At 45.2% G+C, this 18,875-nt stretch overlaps 2 protein-coding genes across 2 annotated transcripts; one reads left to right on the forward strand and one right to left on the reverse strand.

Moving 5' to 3' along the window:
* Positions 1 to 1,137: 1,137 nt before the first annotated feature.
* psmb2 (proteasome 20S subunit beta 2) lies at positions 1,138 to 16,792 on the reverse strand. The gene is made up of 6 exons (XM_080515821.1): positions 16,609 to 16,792; positions 15,701 to 15,823; positions 15,360 to 15,430; positions 2,686 to 2,848; positions 2,528 to 2,577; positions 1,138 to 1,483 (listed from the first exon to the last, which is right to left on the reverse strand). The coding sequence occupies exons 1-6, from the start codon at positions 16,697 to 16,699 to the stop codon at positions 1,382 to 1,384; spliced, it is 600 nt and encodes a 199-aa protein (XP_080371947.1). The 5' UTR covers positions 16,700 to 16,792; the 3' UTR covers positions 1,138 to 1,381.
* A 338-nt stretch (positions 16,793 to 17,130) lies between these two features.
* On the forward strand, positions 17,131 to 17,958 carry cdca5 (cell division cycle associated 5; the record flags this gene model as incomplete). Its single annotated transcript, XM_080516281.1, has 1 exon — positions 17,131 to 17,958. One exon carries the CDS (start codon positions 17,131 to 17,133, stop codon positions 17,956 to 17,958), a length of 828 nt encoding a protein of 275 aa, XP_080372407.1.
* Positions 17,959 to 18,875: the final 917 nt, after the last annotated feature.

Consider the following 18,875-nt stretch of genomic DNA (forward strand, 5'->3'; position numbering starts at 1 on the left):
TTTAAATATTTAAATATGTGTTTTTTACACCCAAACTAAATGAGATTTGTTAATATTGAGGCTTATTTGATGATGTTTCATGTGAACATGGAGAATTAAAGTAAAGAGGGACGTCCAGAAGGAAAACAACGATTCAGATCATTCTTCCAGTGGAACACCGACCTTCATCCGCTGATTGTTGGAGGAACGTAGAAGAGGAACTTCCGGGAGTCGAACCGAGGTTCCTCACTGGGACCCCGCAGGGCGAACCACTGCACCGACACGCAGGGACGAAACTCCAACCTCCCGTTCAAGACACATTACTCCAAAATAAAAGTGTTTCACTCTGTGGAACATTTTATTTGATGGCATGTGATTCAGTAATTCTACTCGCCACTCATTGATTAGTTTTAATAAAGTGCTCTAGGGGGGAATAAATACATGAGGTTGTACAGTATTTACTCAATTTCTGACTTTTTATTTAAAATGAATAAAAATACTGAAATAAAAATAAAGTTCTGCCATATATACATTTGGAAAAAGTTGAAGTTTGAACCTTTTAATAAATATAAAATACTTAAAGAACCGTTTAAAAAAGTGTATTAGGTCTTTCTTGTGATTTTCGTGTATGGAGATGTTGGTGTTGGTATATAGAAATATTTATTTAAAAATAAAAAATAAATTTAAAAATAATTTATTAAAAAAAAAATATATATACATATATATTTATTAAAAAAAATTATATAAAAAATAAATGTTATATACACACACACAATTTATTTACACACACACATATATAACATTTATTTTTAGATTGTAAAAATTTAAAAAATATATAGTAAAATTCAGTATATTTAATTTATTTAAAAACAGACTTGGACTAAAAATCCAAAAAAAACCAAATTAAATGAACAAGAAAAATCATCCAAAAAAGTACTTTAAAGTAAAAAAAACAAAGTTCAAAAGTTTAAAAATTTGGGAAATTTAAAAAAAACCTAAAATATAAAATATGTAGTTTAAAATCAAATTGGTTTTTCCATTATTGTTTCAAGATGCATGTATTTAACATTAAAAAATAGAAAAATAAAGTGTTTTAATTATTGGATGGATCTGGAAGAAAATTCTTCATAAATCTTTTTGCATTATAAAGAACTTTATTTTCTTTTAACAGCTCCTGCATGTCATATTTTATTTTTTTAAATGACGCACACAAGCGAGGGCAACGTTTCCCAGAGCAGCAGTGTAAAAGCCCGTTGCCTTTCCTCCGACAGAGAAACACCACGGGGACAAAGAGCTGCACAACGCTGTGCGTCACTTTTTCTTTTTTTATTTTATTTTGAAGGTCGATGGTACAAAAAGGAGGAGAGAGAGAGGGAGAAAGAGAGAGGGAGGGAGGGCGAGCTCACTTGGCGCCCAGGCTGAGCTTCTCCAGGTCGTGGATGCCCTCCTTGTCAATCAGACGCACGGTGAAGGAGGGCAGGTTGAGGATGAAGCGCTTGTTCAGCTTGAGGAGGAGAAACCACGCCGTTATTTGTCACTCTGGGGGGGGGGGTTAACGGGGGAGGGGGGGGGTGTGATCGCCACACAGCTGCTTCTCGTCTCCTGCTGTTGATACGCCGCGAACTGATTAGCAGTACGTGTCGGGTTTAACAGAGACTCGCACTTTTCCTACGTATATAAAAATAAAAGTAATGCAGGTTTCCTTCTCGGCGGGTCGAACAGATTGTGTGTTTTTAAAGTGACACGTCAGGTTCGGATGTTTAAAACCAAACTTTTGAAGTATCGAGAGGTTTTACTTCACCTGGACCTGCTTTTTTAATTTACACTGAAACTGTTGAACTCGCTTTTCTACTGATGTGAATGTTTTTCCTCCAAACAGCAGAGAACAAAGATCAAAGAGCTCGAAACATGACTGCTATTATGGTGACTGTCAGAATAAAACTGCCAAGTTGGATTGTTATTACGGTGACTGCCAGAATAAAACCACCAAGTTGGATTGTTGCTGTGACGACTGTCAAAATAAAACCACCAGGTTGGATTGTTATTACGGTGACTGTCAAAATAAAACTACCAGGTTGGATTGTTATTACGGTGGCTGTCAAAATAAAACCACCAAGTTGGATTGTTGCTGTGACGACTGTCAAAATAAAACCACCAGGTTGGATTGTTATTACGGTGACTGTCAAAATAAAACTACCAGGTTGGATTGTTACTGCGATGACTGTCAAAATAAAACTACAAAGTTGGATTGTTATTACGGTGACTGTCAAAATAAAACTACCAGGTTCGATTGTTATTACAGTGACTGTCAAAATAAAACCACCAAGTTGGGTCGCTATAACGGTGACTGTCAAAATAAAAGTATATTTACTTTTTTTTATAAACTACGTTTTTTATTTCCTGGCTAGTTTAGTGGATTAAAAACCTCGTCACTCATTTAGATATTAATTTAATTAATTACTCTAACTTTTCTTACTTTGTGTAAACAATAAAAAGCAGGCGGACCTTTATTCTGAAAGGAGGATAAATTGACATTTGAAGCACTCACCTCCTCGATGCACTTCTTCAGCAGGTCCAGGGCGTCGTCTCGGGTCAGATCTACAACAGAGAGAGACGGAGTCGTTTGGAGTCGTTGGCAGACGAGCCCGGGGGCCCCGGAGCCCCCGGTGGCCCCGGAGCCCCCGGAGGGACTCGGCCGGGACTAACCTGGTTTGTAGTACCGGTCCAGGATGGACAGCGTGAGGAAGGCGCCGTAGCCGTGGGCGGCGAAGGGCGCCTTGGCCAGCGAGGACAGGTAGTCCATGTAGTAGAGGCCCGGGCCGTCGGCGTCGTCGTAGCCCGCCAGCAGCAGGTTGACGTGGTACGGAGTCTGGACGGGTGGAGGAAGAGGTGGAGGAAGACTCATTAGTCCGCATCGCAATCCTCACACAACTTTACTGACGATCCTGTTTAAAATCGGCTCATTTAACCAAAATGTACATTTTCAGAACTGGATGAAAATCTGACAGTGAATAATGAGTACTGTAGTACACATCTCAGGCCTCTAGGGGCGCTGTGACTCACCAGACACACAGAAGACAGCACATAGAAATTTAGAAGGAGATTCCTGCTCTTAAACCTGTATATAACTCTAGTTCTATAGGTCTATGGCCCTGCTCCTCCTGCTAGCGTCAGTAGCTTCTAGTTCTGTAGGTCTATGGCCCTGCTGCTAGCGTCAGAAGCTTCTAGTTCTATAGGTCTATGGTCCGGCTCCTCCTGCTGCTAGCGTCAGTAGCTTCTAGTTCTGTAGGTCTATGGCCCGACGGCTCCTGCTGCTAGCGTCAGTAGCTTCTAGTTCTATATGTCTATGGCCCGGCTCCTCCTGCTGCTAGCGTCAGTAGCTTCTAGTTCTATAGGTCTATGGCCCTGCTCCTCCTGCTGCTAGCGTCAGTAGATTCTAGTTCTATAGCTCTATTCCTTGTCCTCGTCTTGTTCCACAGATATTCTGCAGATCTTTTTAAGCAGCTCATCGGCAGAAGAGTGAATGACAGGAAGTATGTTGAAAGTCTTGTGTTTTATTTTGAAGCAGCAGAACGTGAAGAAAAGCGACTGACAGTCACATGACATGTTTATGACCTGAACTTAAATAGTTCTTCTTCTCACCAATCAGAGGTGAGAAGAGACGACAACGACTAGAAGAAGCGTCTCAACGGAGTTTTACTACAAATAGAACCTGAAGTACAACTTCTCAATCCTCACTGACTGGTACTGGAGGGATGGAGGGGTGGAGGAGGAGATGGAGGGATGGAGATGGAGGGATGGAGGAGGAGATGGAGGGATGGAGATGGAGGGATGGAAAAGATGGAGGGATGGTGGAGATGGAGATTGAGATGGAGGGATGATGAGATGGAGGAATGGAGGAGATGGAAGGATGGAGGGATGATGAGATGGAGGGATGGAGGGATGATGAGATGAAGAGGAGAGGGAGGGACAGGGGGATGGATGGTGGGATAGAGGGGTGGATGGATGGATGATGAGATGATGGCTGGATGGATGGAGGGATGGATGATAGGATGGAGGGATGGGTGCTGGATAGAGGGATGGATGGTGGGATGGAGGGGCAGTGGGATGGATGGTGGGATAGAGGGGTGGATGGATGGATGATGAGATGATGGCTGGATGGAGGGATGGGTGCTGGATAGAGGGATGGATGGTGGGATGGAGGATGGAGGGATGGAGGATAGAGGGGTGGATGGATGGATGATGAGATGATGGCTGGATGGAGGGATGGGTGCTGGATAGAGGGATGGAGGATGGAGGGATGGAGGATAGATGGATGGAGGATAGAGGGATGGAGGAAGACAGGCCACCAGCGCAGCAGCGGTCTGCCGGGCGTCACCAGTGTGACATCTGCTGGGAGTCGCTGGCTTCATCACTCCCTCCCTCCCTCTCTCTCTCTCCATCCCTCCTCCTCCTCCTCCTCCCTCCATCACCCTGTGCCCTGGAGTAACGCCAGGGCTCATTAAAACTTCTAAAGTCGTTTCTCTTGCCCCTTCCCCCCCTCCTCCTCCCCTCCTCCTCTCCCTCTTTGCCTCTTTTCAAATTACATCTTTTACGCTCGCAGCCTCTTCTTCTTCTTCTTCCTTCATCCAGCTTCTGCTTTAAAACAACTTGTGGCCTAAATTCTGCTGCTTTTTCTTTTTCCCTTATATGAAAAAGCAACACTTTTTTTTTTTGTCGTCCCCCCCCCCCCGACCCGACCTGCACACCTGCCCTCTCTCGGGGTAAACACGACCCCCCGCGGAGTTTCGCTGCAGCGATTTAGCTCGGCGCTAACGACGACGGCGCACAAACACACGTGTGAGAAACAGAAACGACGTGTTTGTGAGGGCGTGAATCTCAGGATGAATATCTTAATGTGTGTGTGTGTGTGTGTGTGTGTTTTAACCCCCCCCCCCCCCCCCAGCTGTCTCAGTGGTAACAATCTAACAATAATACCATCTTAGCATGAAAATAACCCTTCCTGGGGGGGGGGCACCTTGTTAACCCGCCACCTGAACTCACACCAAACAACAGGCAGACGTTGGCCCCGCCCACCACCCCCCCCCCCCCCCCCTCCCCACCTCCACACTCACCATCTCCTCATCCCGCGTTCCTCCGTCAACGTTTGCTCATTTCGTCCGAAAGAAAAAGTGACGACTCTTAACGAATTTACAAAGAATAGAGGAATTTGCTCAGTGGTTCGGACTTCACTAGTTTAAAGTCCCCCGACTAAAATATCTGTATCGTTGAACAACTCGTTCGTCTTGGATATATAAAGTGCAATCGTCCATATTTAAATTTAAACGCAATAAAGACGAACAAATCATTTCACAAAACTGAAATGTTAAATCAATCCTCGGGGATCCGCCGTGGATTTCAATTCACAACGGTTGGTTTACAAGTCGTCAAACAAGACAGATTTCAAAATAAAAGGTCGGTAATGTGAGATCTTCACTTGACCAGTTTGAGATTTGAGACATTTTACAGCTGCTTGTAATTTATTCAGCTAACTTTGTTTCACACACACACACACACACACACACACACACACACACACACACACACACACACACACACACACACACACACACACACACACACACACACACACACACACACACACACACACACACACACACACACACACACACACACACACACACACACACACACACACACACACACACACACACTGAAGTCGACTGGTCGTTTCCCAGCACAGGAAAATACAAACCACAAGCTTTATTTTCAAATGTTCGGTCCACACTAAAGCTGTAATACTTGTAATAAAGACGCACTAATGAAGGACACGTGTAAAGATACTTCAATTAAAAAAAAAAAGCAGGATTTCCGAGAACTTTCCAGAAGCCGTCCCTCGTCTTTCCTCACATTTACAATAAGTTTGAAAGCGATTTTGTAAATTGAAGGAAAACGACAAACTGTTTTGGCCGCGAGACAAATTAAGGTCAGGCTGCTCAAACCCCCCCCCCCCTAAACTCTCCTCGTGTGCGTTCCTGCACTGCCGCCCCCCCCTTCACCCCCCCTCACCCTATTTCTGCACCCTGGCCCCGGGGCGTGTTCCCTTTATTGGCATTTCTCCTCAATCTGCTGTATTAATTGTTCATCTGTGCAGGAGCAGGAGAGACGCCTGCAATATGGCGCCAGTAATTATTTGTGCCCGCCGTGCGCCCGCGCTCTGAAGTACCTTCCAGAGCGGCGAGGAGCCGCTGCGGCGCCGGGGTGACCCGCTGCGACCCGCTGCAGCCTGGAAAACGTTCTTCAGACAGACTAAAACGCGACACTGGCGACAACAGGAAGTGGTTCTGGCGACAGCCCTGCTAATAAAAGCTAATAATCTATTAAGACGCACCGATTCCAACTGTATAGAGCTGAAGTGTAACAGGTGCTTCGACTTGCAAGACACAAATACACACAAATACACACTCGTCAAAGTATACTTGTCTCAGGGAATCCAAAACTCATTGATATACACCAGGGGGTTGATAGAGGTCACGACCCTGCTGGATGTCATGTGACCTCGCCGACGTGAAAACGCAAAGCGTTCGTCGTTTCACCACATCGCTGAAAACGCCACTGCTGATGTACTCAGTAGTTCTGCACATGCTCAGTAGAGACAACCAGACCTCCGTGGCGTCGTGACTCCCGGTACATGTTCTCCTCGACGTGGTACTTTTATTTTGACACTCACCGTAATGACAGTCCACTAGAACGTCTGCGACTATAACTCGCGGCGCGGCACGCCAACTTCACCCGCCGACCCTTCAAGCGGCGTCGTATAAAGCTAAAGAATGCTAATGCTACGTCACTGGGGTTCGTAAAGGAAGAGACCTGGCCGGATACTTGATGCTGCTAATGCTACGTAGCGGAAGGTCATGAAACCCTTTGAACTCCCCCCTCAGACTTGAAAGAGCTTCTTTCATCTCACGTTGACCCTTTGTGCACGATGCTAGCATGCTACACTACTATTAATTTAACGAGTTTTCATCGTAAGCACAGTTTAATGAGGGAAACCACGACGCCGGAGAGCAAAACAAACGGGGGGCGAGCCGACGACGACGACTTTCTGAGCGGCCGAAAACTTTTATCCGTCGTGTGGCGAGTTCCACGTGTGTCGTTAGCGACGCAGCCGACCTGAGGCCTCAGGTGATCGCCCTCTCTCTCTCTCTCTCTCTCGCTCATGGTCTCTGAAGCTTGAGCGAACGCGGGACTCCAGAGGTTAGCAGCAGGGTTGTTTTTGTGAGCGGCGGGGGCTGGTGCGTACAGTCGTGTGTGTGTGTGCGCGGGGGGGGGGGGGTTGGTTGACTGTGAGCCGACATGCTCTACTGACTCTGGCTAACTACACCTCCCGGAGGTCTGCAGTCACTGGGGTATGTGACACGGCTCAGACTCGGGGACGGCGTCTGTAATTCCTCCTGCAGGAATACGGCCGTCAGAATTAACAATATCGCAGGGATTCATTTATCAGTGCGTTCTAACCCAGGGCTCTGGACCCGGGAACACACAATATAGCTCTTTTTTTTCTTTTGGCAGGGTAAGATCATGATTTATATATATTAAAAAAAAAAAGAAAAGAAATCAGATCATTATCTGCTCTCTCTGTCTGGGCTGAACTTTAATCTGTGATGATTGAATCAGATTAATTAAAATATTTCCCTCAGATGAGAGCAGCGTTGGACTACGGGCACTTTTATAAAACATTTCATTTGGTTTCAGTCCACAAAGCGCCTCAGTCTATGTCTGAGAAAAGGTCAAAGTTCAACCACAATGTATATCCTGCATGCATATTTTGTATTTTACCCCCAAGTTGTGAGAAAGTTTAGTCATTATTCAACATAAGAAATTAACTATTTTTTTTACAGTGTCCATTATTTGTCGAGACAGAAAAGTGTGTCACCATTACGCCGTTTTGATTCATCAATCAATAGCTTTTAGCAATTCTTATACTTAAATTTGATTTGAAAGCAGCTTTCACTGCCAAACATTTTTATTTTACTTATTGAAAGCGACAATTTCGATTAAAAAAATTATTTTAACCAAAAGAATTTGACATAATTTGATTTAGAATGTAAGAATAATACCATATATTTTTTCCAAACAGTAAATTGCTTTAAAAATATGTTGCTATAAGAAAAAAAATCTCTATTTTTTTCTAAATATTTACATTTTCAAATAATACACCGGACTGTCAAAAAAAAGTGTTATTTAAAATGTTCATGTTCACAGTATAAACTAAAAAGCTTGAAAACTATTTTAAGTAAATACATATTAAAAAAAAAATCAATTGAAATAATCCAAGCTTTAAAATGTCGCATCTTTTAATTACGTTAAATCTGAAGTAAAAGGTTTGAAATAGGTCCCGCCATGTGTAGTGAAGTATAATTACTAAATAAATTCACCTTTCTATTATATTCTAGTATTTCAGCCTTTCAGTCAAAGCTTCATATTCTCCAAGTGCCGTTAATACACTTAATTAAGTCAATATTAATTGAGCTGCTTCTTGGCAGCTACAGTTAAAAGCACCAATGCAGATGCGCTCAGATTTCTTTAAACACATTCCACATGCTGAGGAGCTCCAGAAGAGAGAGAGAGAGAGAGAGAGAGAGAATAGACCTGTTTATACAACATCATTTGCAAATGTCCTTGTACTCTTGAGGTTGCCGAGCGCGAGAGCGGCGTAGCTTGCAGGAAGGTGTGGGCCGCAGCGCAGGAAGTGCCCCGGCATCAGTTTTCCCAGCACTCCTGAGAGCGCCGGCGCTACCGAAGCCGGCGCTCGGCAGAAGCGGCTTCATCACCGTGAGGCAGCGAGGAGCATGAATATAAATGTTATCCTCCGCAACATGCGGCGCTGCAACCTTGACTGGATGGAGACGATCCGATGATGTGTGTGTGTGTGTGTGTGTTGTCTGCTGGGCTTGCCGCCCCCCTGGGACCTCCACCACCCCCCCCTCCTCCTCCTCCCCCTCCGCCTCCTCCTCCACCTCCCCCCTATCCCCCGTTCGATGTGTCCCACATTGCCTCCTCTGCCACACTAATTGTTTTTTGTAATTATTTTCACCCTCCTGCTATTGTGACAGGCGGCGGCTGCACCGCTCTTAACAAATTAGAGCGGCAGACGTACGACGCCGCGCCGTGCCGCCGTACCGCCGCCGCCGCGACAACAGGTCCGATTCCCAGGCAGCGCAAATGTGACGAGATGAGCCGGATGGCGTTTGGGATTCGAGAGCGTTGAGCCGCGCGACACGACACGGCCGGGGAATCAGAAACCGTTTTCCCCGAGCGGAAAAAAAAAACAAAAAAACAACAACAACAACAAATCATCGATTATTACAAGGCGGGTCAAAAGGGCAGGCCGAGTCGCCGCTGACGTTTAGCGAGGAGGAGCGCTACAGGGATGAAACCGTTTTGTACGAGTTGGCAACGTCCGACTTCTCTCAGCGAAAAGCCAAAGGGAATTTTCCAGGGTTTGTTTTTTTTCTTTTCTTTCTTTTTCTCGTGGATAGTTCGGGAAAAAAAATATAGAGTTGAAACTAATAAAGTTGCACCACTTTAATGATTGTCGACTCTCGAGTGCAGAGCACCAGAAACAGGAAAGTAATAGTAATTTAAAAACCAGACAATACAAGACGGGACTTGTTAAAATTAAGGTGTTTTTTTTTTTTTTTTGTTATATTGCAGGAATGACATGCGACAGCGGATGCTAAAGCTCGACTTCCACAGGTAAACTGACCGGACATCATTTACCCAGAGACGCTGCCATCGCCTCGTGAATCGAGCTTTGAACTCAACCAAAGAGCTTTCATGCAGGAATCACCGTCTTTGATCATTGTCAAAGTAAAACTCACTTCTTTCAACCAAGAAGATTAATCAGAAACTTTTATGGTGACTTCATTAAGACTTTGAAATAACACATAAATACAATAACTTAAAGATGTCCTGATGAAAATACACACAAAAGGCCTTTTTCAATGTCCGTAATGCCAACGTTTTATTATGCGGTTACATTAAAAAAAAAACTTTAAAAGCACTTTGATACGTCTGAAATCTAAAAATGCGACGTGAGCCGATGAGGAATCTGCCGACAGAACTTTACGGCGACGGATGAATATCAAGGGAGCGAAATGTGGCAGAAAATAAAAGGTTTGTGACGTCCTGGATCGGTGGCGATTATTCTAATTGAGCTGGTTATTACCCTTTTATCTTTTAATGTTTGGTATTCACGTTTCTGGAGTCGACGCGTTCATGACGTTTCCAAAACACTGAAGAGTTGAGATTTTTGTTTGTGGGCTGAAACTATAAATAAGACACTAAAACTTTTGATTCCAAATGAGTTTATCGGATTAATTTAATTTCACATATAAACTACAAAATACAATATTTTGCGATGATTATCAACTATGTCATCCTTTTTTATTGAAGTACTCAGAATAATCATGTCAGGAACCATTTCTATCACATATTCCTTTACTTATTTCACAATAGTATTTCTTTCTGATAATAATTGTAATCTGGATTAACTTTGCTTTGGTATTTTTTGTATTTAATTTCTATTTCCTGGGTTATTTTTCTTTTAAAACAAATGGTAACCTTTGTGACCCATGGTGGTTCAGGTATTTATGTTTTACTGGTTGATTGTTTTACTGGACAATTTTTCTCATGAGGTTTGCTGAAAGCCAAAAGCAACCCGCTGTAAAAGGAGCTTTTAATGTTAAACACAGCAGTATTATCTATATTAAGAAACAGGAAGAATTAAGATTGGCAGATAATAAAAATTGTTCTGGGGCCCAAAATTCCTCTCTCGTAATTCACAGTTAAAATGAGGTTTTCCATTCTGCTCACCTACGGAACTAATCAAACACAAATAGAGAAAAACAATGTGACCTAAATACATAAAGACACTCCGGTTCAATTGGAAGCTACCATGAAAAGAAGCAAAGAGGAAAAAAAACAAAACCTTGAGCTGCAGGCTCAGGTGTTGTGAGGAAATCTCGTGGGGGGTTGGGGGGGGGGGGGTACACACACCTCCGTCACCACCATCCAACAACAAGCTGACAAATGTACCCTGCTCTGTCAAATTCCCAGCGACGGCAGCCGAGTCGGTTCATCCGGACCAACATTAGGACCTTTTAACTCCCGATGTTCGAGCGCAAAGTATCGAATTCCAAGCAGAAACTGAAGCACAGTTTGGGATCGAATGTGCGCCGCGGACGCCGCCGCTTTAACTCGCTGGAATTAGCCGGGTGATTTTTATCAGTGGTTCCCTAAAGCTACACGAGATTGCAAATGCTTGGCAGAGGGCGGTAATTAATTTAAAACAGAAATTAAAATATTTATAGGTGCGTTCGCTCATCACTCCGGGATGAATGTGCCTAAATCGGAGGGTGGGTGACCAGCGGTACCTGGGATTAACGGGTTAAATGAGAGAATATACAAAGATAGCAGCGTTCAGGGGGTTTAGAAAGACGTGCAGGTAAACAATGAAGCAGGTCAGAGAGAGAGAGAGAGAGAGAGAGAGAGAGAGAGAGAGAGAAAGAGAAAATACAGCAGCAGATGGTTCGTGTTTGTGAGTTTAAATTTACATTTGAGGGGTGTGTTGGGCTTGTTATCTGTGAATAATAATGTCTGCTTTTATTTGCCAACGAATAAGGATCAGCTGCACAGAATCAGATATCACACGGCGAGTTATTTAGGAAAACAACATGTAGTTTGCGCTGGTAACTAACTTTCTTTTTGGATTCCTCCTCGAAATAACATTAAATGTTTACGGTAACTGGGACTGCTTTTTACCGTTTAATGCCACATTTTTCAAAAACGATGGATAATGAGCCCCCTCGGTCAACTAGTCTGGTTTATAAAGCCAGCTAGAGGCTAGTTAATGCATCGCCAGCTAGAGGCTAGCTAACGTCTAGCCAGCTAGAGGCTAGCTAACGTCTAGCCAGCTAGAGGCTAGCTAACGTCTAGCCAGCTAGAGGCTAGCTAACGTCTAGCCAGCTAGAGGCTAGTTAATGCATCGCCAGCTAGAGGCTAGTTAATGTCTAGCCAACCGGAGGCTAGTTAACGTCTAGCCAACCGGAGGCTAGTTAACGTCTAGCCAACCGGAGGCTTGTTAACGTCTAGCCAACCGGAGGCTTGTTAACGTCTAGCCAACCGGAGGCTTGTTAACGTCTAGCCAACCGGAGGCTTGTTAACGTCTAGCCAACCGGAGGCTAGTTAACGTCTAGCCAACCGGAGGCTAGTTAATGTATAGCCAGCTAGAGGCTAGTTAACGTCTAGCCAACCAGAGGCTAGTTAACGTCTAGCCAACCGGAGGCTTGTTAACGTCTAGCCAACCGGAGGCTTGTTAACGTCTAGCCAACCGGAGGCTTGTTAACGTCTAGCCAACCGGAGGCTAGTTAACGTCTAGCCAACCGGAGGCTAGTTAACGTCTAGCCAACCGGAGGCTTGTTAACGTCTAGCCAACCGGAGGCTTGTTAACGTCTAGCCAACCGGAGGCTTGTTAACGTCTAGCCAACCGGAGGCTTGTTAACGTCTAGCCAACCGGAGGCTAGTTAACGTCTAGCCAACCGGAGGCTAGTTAACGTCTAGCCAACCGGAGGCTTGTTAACGTCTAGCCAACCGGAGGCTTGTTAACGTCTAGCCAACCGGAGGCTTGTTAACGTCTAGCCAACCGGAGGCTTGTTAACGTCTAGCCAACCGGAGGCTAGTTAACGTCTAGCCAACCTGAGGCTAGTTAACGTCTAGCCAACCGGAGGCTAGTTAACGTCTAGCCAACCGGAGGCTTGTTAACGTCTAGCCAACCGGAGGCTTGTTAACGTCTAGCCAACCGGAGGCTAGTTAACGTCTAGCCAACCGGAGGCTAGTTAACGTCTAGCCAACCGGAGGCTAGTTAACGTCTAGCCAACCGGAGGCTTGTTAACGTATAGCCAACCGGAGGCTTGTTAACGTCTAGCCAACCGGAGGCTTGTTAACGTCTAGCCAACCGGAGGCTTGTTAACGTCTAGCCAACCGGAGGCTAGTTAACGTATAGCCAACCGGAGGCTAGTTAACGTATAGCCAACCGGAGGCTTGTTAACGTATAGCCAACCGGAGGCTAGTTAACGTATAGCCAGCCGGAGGCTAGTTAATGTATAGCCAGCTAGAGGCTAGTTAACGTCTAGCCAACCGGAGGCTAGTTAACGTATAGCCAACCGGAGGCTAGTTAACGTATAGCCAACCGGAGGCTTGTTAACGTATAGCCAACCGGAGGCTAGTTAACGTATAGCCAGCCGGAGGCTAGTTAATGTATAGCCAGCTAGAGGCTAGTTAACGTCTAGCCAACCGGAGGCTTGTTAACGTCTAGCCAACCGGAGGCTAGTTAACGTCTAGCCAACCGGAGGCTTGTTAACGTCTAGCCAACCGGAGGCTAGTTAACGTCTAGCCAACCGGAGGCTAGTTAACGTCTAGCCAACCGGAGGCTAGTTAACGTCTAGCCAACCGGAGGCTTGTTAACGTCTAGCCAACCGGAGGCTTGTTAACGTCTAGCCAACCGGAGGCTTGTCAACGTCTAGCCAACCGGAGGCTTGTTAACGTCTAGCCAACCGGAGGCTTGTTAACGTCTAGCCAACCGGAGGCTAGTTAACGTCTAGCCAACCGGAGGCTAGTTAACGTATAGCCAACCGGAGGCTTGTTAACGTCTAGCCAACCGGAGGCTAGTTAACGTATAGCCAACCGGAGGCTTGTTAACGTCTAGCCAACCGGAGGCTAGTTAACGTATAGCCAGCCGGAGGCTAGTTAATGTATAGCCAGCTAGAGGCTAGTTAACGTCTAGCCAACCGGAGGCTTGTTAACGTATAGCCAACCGGAGGCTAGTTAACGTATAGCCAACCGGAGGCTAGTTAACGTCTAGCCAACCGGAGGCTAGTTAACGTCTAGCCAACCGGAGGCTTGTTAACGTCTAGCCAACCGGAGGCTTGTTAACGTATAGCCAACCGGAGGCTAGTTAACGTCTAGCCAACCGGGGTCTAGTTAACGTATAGCCAACCGGAGGCTAGTTAATGTATAGTCAACCGGAGGCTAGTTAATGTATAGCCAACCGGAGGCTAGTTAATGTATAGCCAACCGGAGGCTAGTTTAAATAAGGAGCTCCATGTTGTTTTCCAGCAAACTCCTGGACAATGTATTTATGGAGCGCTATGCTAGTTTATAGTCAACTCTAGGCTGGATTATTGAAAAAAATCATAATCAGGATTATTTTGGGAAGTATTGAAAAGGTGCGTTTTACAAAAACATTTTAGTTTTACTTCACCTGGCTTTTCTAAAAACAAGAAAAGTAAAACAGGTTGGGGATAAAAAGTGAATTAATTGATACTGACAGTGTTAAGAACTACGTTAAATTTATATTCACGTAAAAGGAAAGACGCCGACTCCTTGAATTATTTCAAATGGTTTGACTTGTAACATCTGAAGACAAAGAGCAGAAAACTGAATCCACGTCTCTTATCCAGTGTTCGAGGAGGTTTTTACTGAAGACTTTGTCACAACCTGAAACGGACAATTCAATCTCTTTCAACAATGAAAGACGTTAAAATGACATGAAATCATTTTGCCCAGAAACGAGGAAAAACGTCTTCTGAAAAGGTAAAATTCTCCTCTTTTGTTTTATAGGACACTGAAAATGACTGAATGTTTCCAGGGCTTCAGAAATAAATGTTACAACCGCGGCTTTATGTGGAGCTAATTAACAGCAGCCAAAGTAAGGAACAAACACTCCATTAAGACCGGTGCCAAGAGGAACATGTTGCTATAACAACAACAAATGAGAACGCAAAGAGAGAAATAAACAACAACAAAAAAGACATTTTTCTGACGAATGTGCCATTTGATGCGCGAAGGATCCAATCAATTTGAAAGGCTCAAATCTAGTTAATCATCTTTAATAGGGTGAAGTTAAGAGCCACTTCCTTTATTTCAACCTTTTACTCCTTCAGCACCGAGTCGTCGACCAATTCTAATATCTAGAAAATTCTGAGAGTACAAAAAAAAGCTGAGGAACTGAGCTTCAGGTCCATCAACTAGACATTACAGTGGCTCTCCGGAATTCACACGTTTGTAACATGGATTATAAGTACCGATTCTACAGACTGAAAGAAAAATGCGAAGAAAAATGAGAATTAAGTCCATTAAAATGACTGTTCCTGACATTTACACCTGCCATGAAGGGAAAAACATCAAATTCAGAAGAGAACCGACGACTCCACTGAACCTCCTACCTGCGTTCACTGCTGCTCGTCGTCGTTATAAGAAGCTTAAGAATAGAAAGTGTGTTTGAATGTGTTTAAAATAGTAAATGACAGGAAAGTTACCCGGCTTCGGAGGTAGTCTGCTAGGTTCTTTCTCGTGAAGTTTGCTGCGGCTGCTGGACTCAGCTCGTAGCCTGAAAAAGACAAAAACAGCTTTAGGTGGAGTGAAATGCAATTTTCGATGAAGGAACGCTGAAACCCAGGTAGATTCATTTAAAACAACTTTAAGTTAAGACTTGGGTTGACATTGTTGGGATATAACTGCCGGTGCTACGAAATATTTTATATATCGATTGTGAGATAAATAGATGGTTTGTAGACATGCTGAGGGGAAACGGTTGCCATGAGAGACGGCGCCGTCAGGGGAAGAGGAGGACACAGAGGTCTGCAGACGATCTCCTCACCGTTCCTCATCTTGTAGAGCTGCACGTTCTTCTGGATGTACTCTGCAAACTGCACCGTGTCCCCGGCTTCTCCAACACACAGCATCAGGATCTTCTCACTGAGCTTGAACATTTTGTCATAGTCTGCAAAAGAGAAAACACACGTTAGGCTTTTTTTTTTATAACTAAACTGAAATTAGTTTCCTTACATGGCACAACACCATCAGGTGCAACCTTAATATTAAAAAAATGACTTTTTTTTTTAGGAAGATGCTCGGTCTGAGCATTATGTCTAACTTTGTCACTTGCTTGATTATTTTTAAAGCCGAATCTGGGAGTAATACTAGTTAAACTACTGCAAAGTTCTGATGGAGCCCAACAAGTGGAACCTCCTCAAAACTGCAGTTGAACTCAAAATGCGATTAAATACGGGGTAAAACCAAGAGGTGAATAATATCAGCACGACACAAAAACTAACAACTCCTATACAGAGTTAAATCAATAAATTATCTGTATAAACGCTTCTCAGGCTAACAGTGAGCAATGACGAGCAAAAATTACTTTCACTTTCGTTGTTTAGAACAGGTTCGTGTAATTAAGCATCACCACTTTAAAAAAGGTCTTAAGACACATATGTTTGATTTAAATTAGGTTATTTCGCTTATTGAACGGAATCTTGTAAGAGAAATAGGCTCAATTAAGAACCAAGGCTAATCAGACTTAGCTTGTTCCTGTTAGCATAGCGAGCCCGTATCGTCCTCTCAAGCGGTTAAGTGTTTGGTAGACGTTTGAAAAGCATTTCATCGTCACATCGATAACGGTACTTATATGAAACACGAGCTGTGTTTAGTTCAGATGGAAAGAATTCAACTTTATATCTCCGGTCACCCGGCAGATGCGCTAATGCTAAGCTAAGGCGCTATGCTTACCGTGCTTCATCTGAATGATGCTGCTGGCAGCAATATTATCGGCGGCGACGAGGACAAAATCTGGTCCCTGTATCCCGATTAAATACTCCATTCTGTGCGTTGATTTTGAAGTGAGACAGTTACAAAAACTCCCTGAACGAGCAGGTGACTTCAAGCCTCGCTTGTGGATGGATTACACAGCAAAAGTTTGAACGCCGGTTGATGACGTCACCGGCTTTAACAGACGTTGTCGTCTTCCACGCGACGCGAAGCACATATTACGAATCCTACTACAGCCCCGTCACAGTCCGCCTCTCGACGTCTGTGATTGGCTGACCGCGATACGTCAACCAATCGGAAAACGGATGGTAACGGCTGCTGGCCAATCAGAGGGAGAGCAAGGCCTCGCCGCAGTAGAATTGGTAAACTCGGGAGTCGGGCGGGTAATTTTGAACGACCTGCAGGAAGCAGCTGTCGTCGGGTCTTCCGAGTTGGAGATTTGGGCTCAAAATAAACCCTGGATCGGATATTTCTGGATTAAACATGAACGAAGCGACGCCTCAAAGCGTGATGACGGAGTGCAACAACCTCGGCGGCTCCCAGAGGCGGCGGTCGCCGCGGTTGGCCTCACCTCCGCAGGACACCGTGAAGAGTGAGCCCAAGATGGCGCTCGGCCCCGGGGCCGTGAAACGCTCCATCGCGGTGAGGAAAATCGCACCGAGGAAGACGGCGGCGCCGTCGGAGCACGACAAGGAGAACCAGCCGAGGCGGCGGTCCGGGTCGGAGCGGCTCCAGCAGCAGAAGAAGCAGAAGGTCTCCACCCCGACGGCAGCGGCCGTCCCGGGCCGCCGGGCCTCCTCCACCTCACCCCCGGGCGAGGTGAAGAAGAAAGCCGCGATGCCCTCGCCGATCCTCCCCTCCTCTCCGCCGCAGCCCTCCTCCTCCTCCTCCTCCTCCAACCCGCCGGAGGATCCACACGCCGCGGCGTGGTCGCGGAAGGTGCGTCGGTCCTACAGCCGGCTGAGCGACAAGTCCCCGAGGAGAGAGACCCTCTTCGGCTTCGAGCAGCTCCAGACCCCGGAGGTGATGCCCCGGTCCCGGTCGGCCCTGGAGGCCTCCTCCTCCTCCTCCGGGGCCCCCGCGGCCCTGAACTCGTTCGCGTCCCTGCTGCAGGCCGGGGAGGAGGAGGAGGACTGCTGCGGGTCGACGTTGCCGGACCCGGACATCCCCGGGGTGGCGGTGGGGAAGGAGAAGCGGCGGCGGAGGAGGAGGAAGGTGCCGCAGCTCGCCTCCACCGAGCTGGACGCCCTGGCGGCCCGCATGAACGCGGAGTTCGAGGAGGCCGAGGGGTTCGAGCTGGTGGTGGAGTGACGGACTCTGGTCCCCCGGGGAGACCCTCACCTCCTCCTCCTCACCCCCGAAACACGCCCGTTTCTGTACAGTTCTCTTGTAAAGTTTCTCATTTCAATGCCACCATGCCAGAAATTCTGTTGTTATTTTTACCTCAAATCTACTCAAAGTCGTCCCAAGCATGTTTATTCATACATCATCTGTTTTAGATCAACATCTGTGACATCTGGAGAATAATTAAGCAGGAATTTGAGGAAATGAACACCAGAAAAAAAGGTTACAATTCTGTCTTTGTAGGCCAACTTGATTTAGACAAAAATGCAATGTTTACTTTTATTTTTCACCAAACAGCGATGAAGAGCTCTCTCTGTGTTGTTTATGATATTATACTGGCTGACAAACAAAACCGCAGGTTTAATTCACATGTCATCATGATGTTATTGAAGTGAACGTGATGTTATTTTGGTTTTCTGAGCCGACAAACTACATGTTTTTATTCTCCACTCTTGGGTTTGTTCATGCAGATTTTTTTTCAGGTGTTTTTCTACATAAATATTCATGATTCTTCAAAACATTGACATTTCTGTATATTTCGGTCTCTTGTGAAATGTGATTGTAGTTTCCGATGTTTGAGTCGTCGAGTAATAATACGTAGAGTTCCTAAAATGACTGCAAATATGCCAAATATGTGCTTTGTTATAGTTTATCTTGATTATATCCACATTGTGTGACTTTGTCAAAAGTTTTGAAAGGGAATAACAAGCCCAGATGTTGTTATTTATCAGGTAAATACACATTTTAGCTGATTGTGACACGTGCAGCCCACTGTTTATGACATTTGAAGCAAAATTTAACCAGAACTACAAAGAGTTTGTCTTTGTATCGTTGGTTTTTTTGAGGGCTATTCGATAGATTTACTGAGAAATGGCAGGTTTATG

The sequence above is a fragment of the Blennius ocellaris genome (genome assembly GCF_963422515.1).
Source record: "Blennius ocellaris genome assembly, chromosome: 20".
NCBI classification, from domain to species: domain Eukaryota; kingdom Metazoa; phylum Chordata; class Actinopteri; order Blenniiformes; family Blenniidae; genus Blennius; species Blennius ocellaris.

What these genes read in the sequence shown, in the direction of transcription:
- psmb2 (XM_080515821.1), bottom strand. Translation starts at nt 16,699, where the DNA reads ATGGAGTATTTAATCGGGATACAGGGACCAGATTTTGTCCTCGTCGCC. An exon ending in GCTCTACAAGATGAGGAACG is followed by an intron (nt 15,431 to 15,700) that starts GTGAGGAGATCG and finishes TGTCTTTTTCAG; the next exon opens with GCTACGAGCTGAGTCCAGCA. An exon ending in TGAAGAAGTGCATCGAGGAG is followed by an intron (nt 1,484 to 2,527) that starts GTGAGTGCTTCA and finishes CTCCTCCTCAAG; the next exon opens with CTGAACAAGCGCTTCATCCT.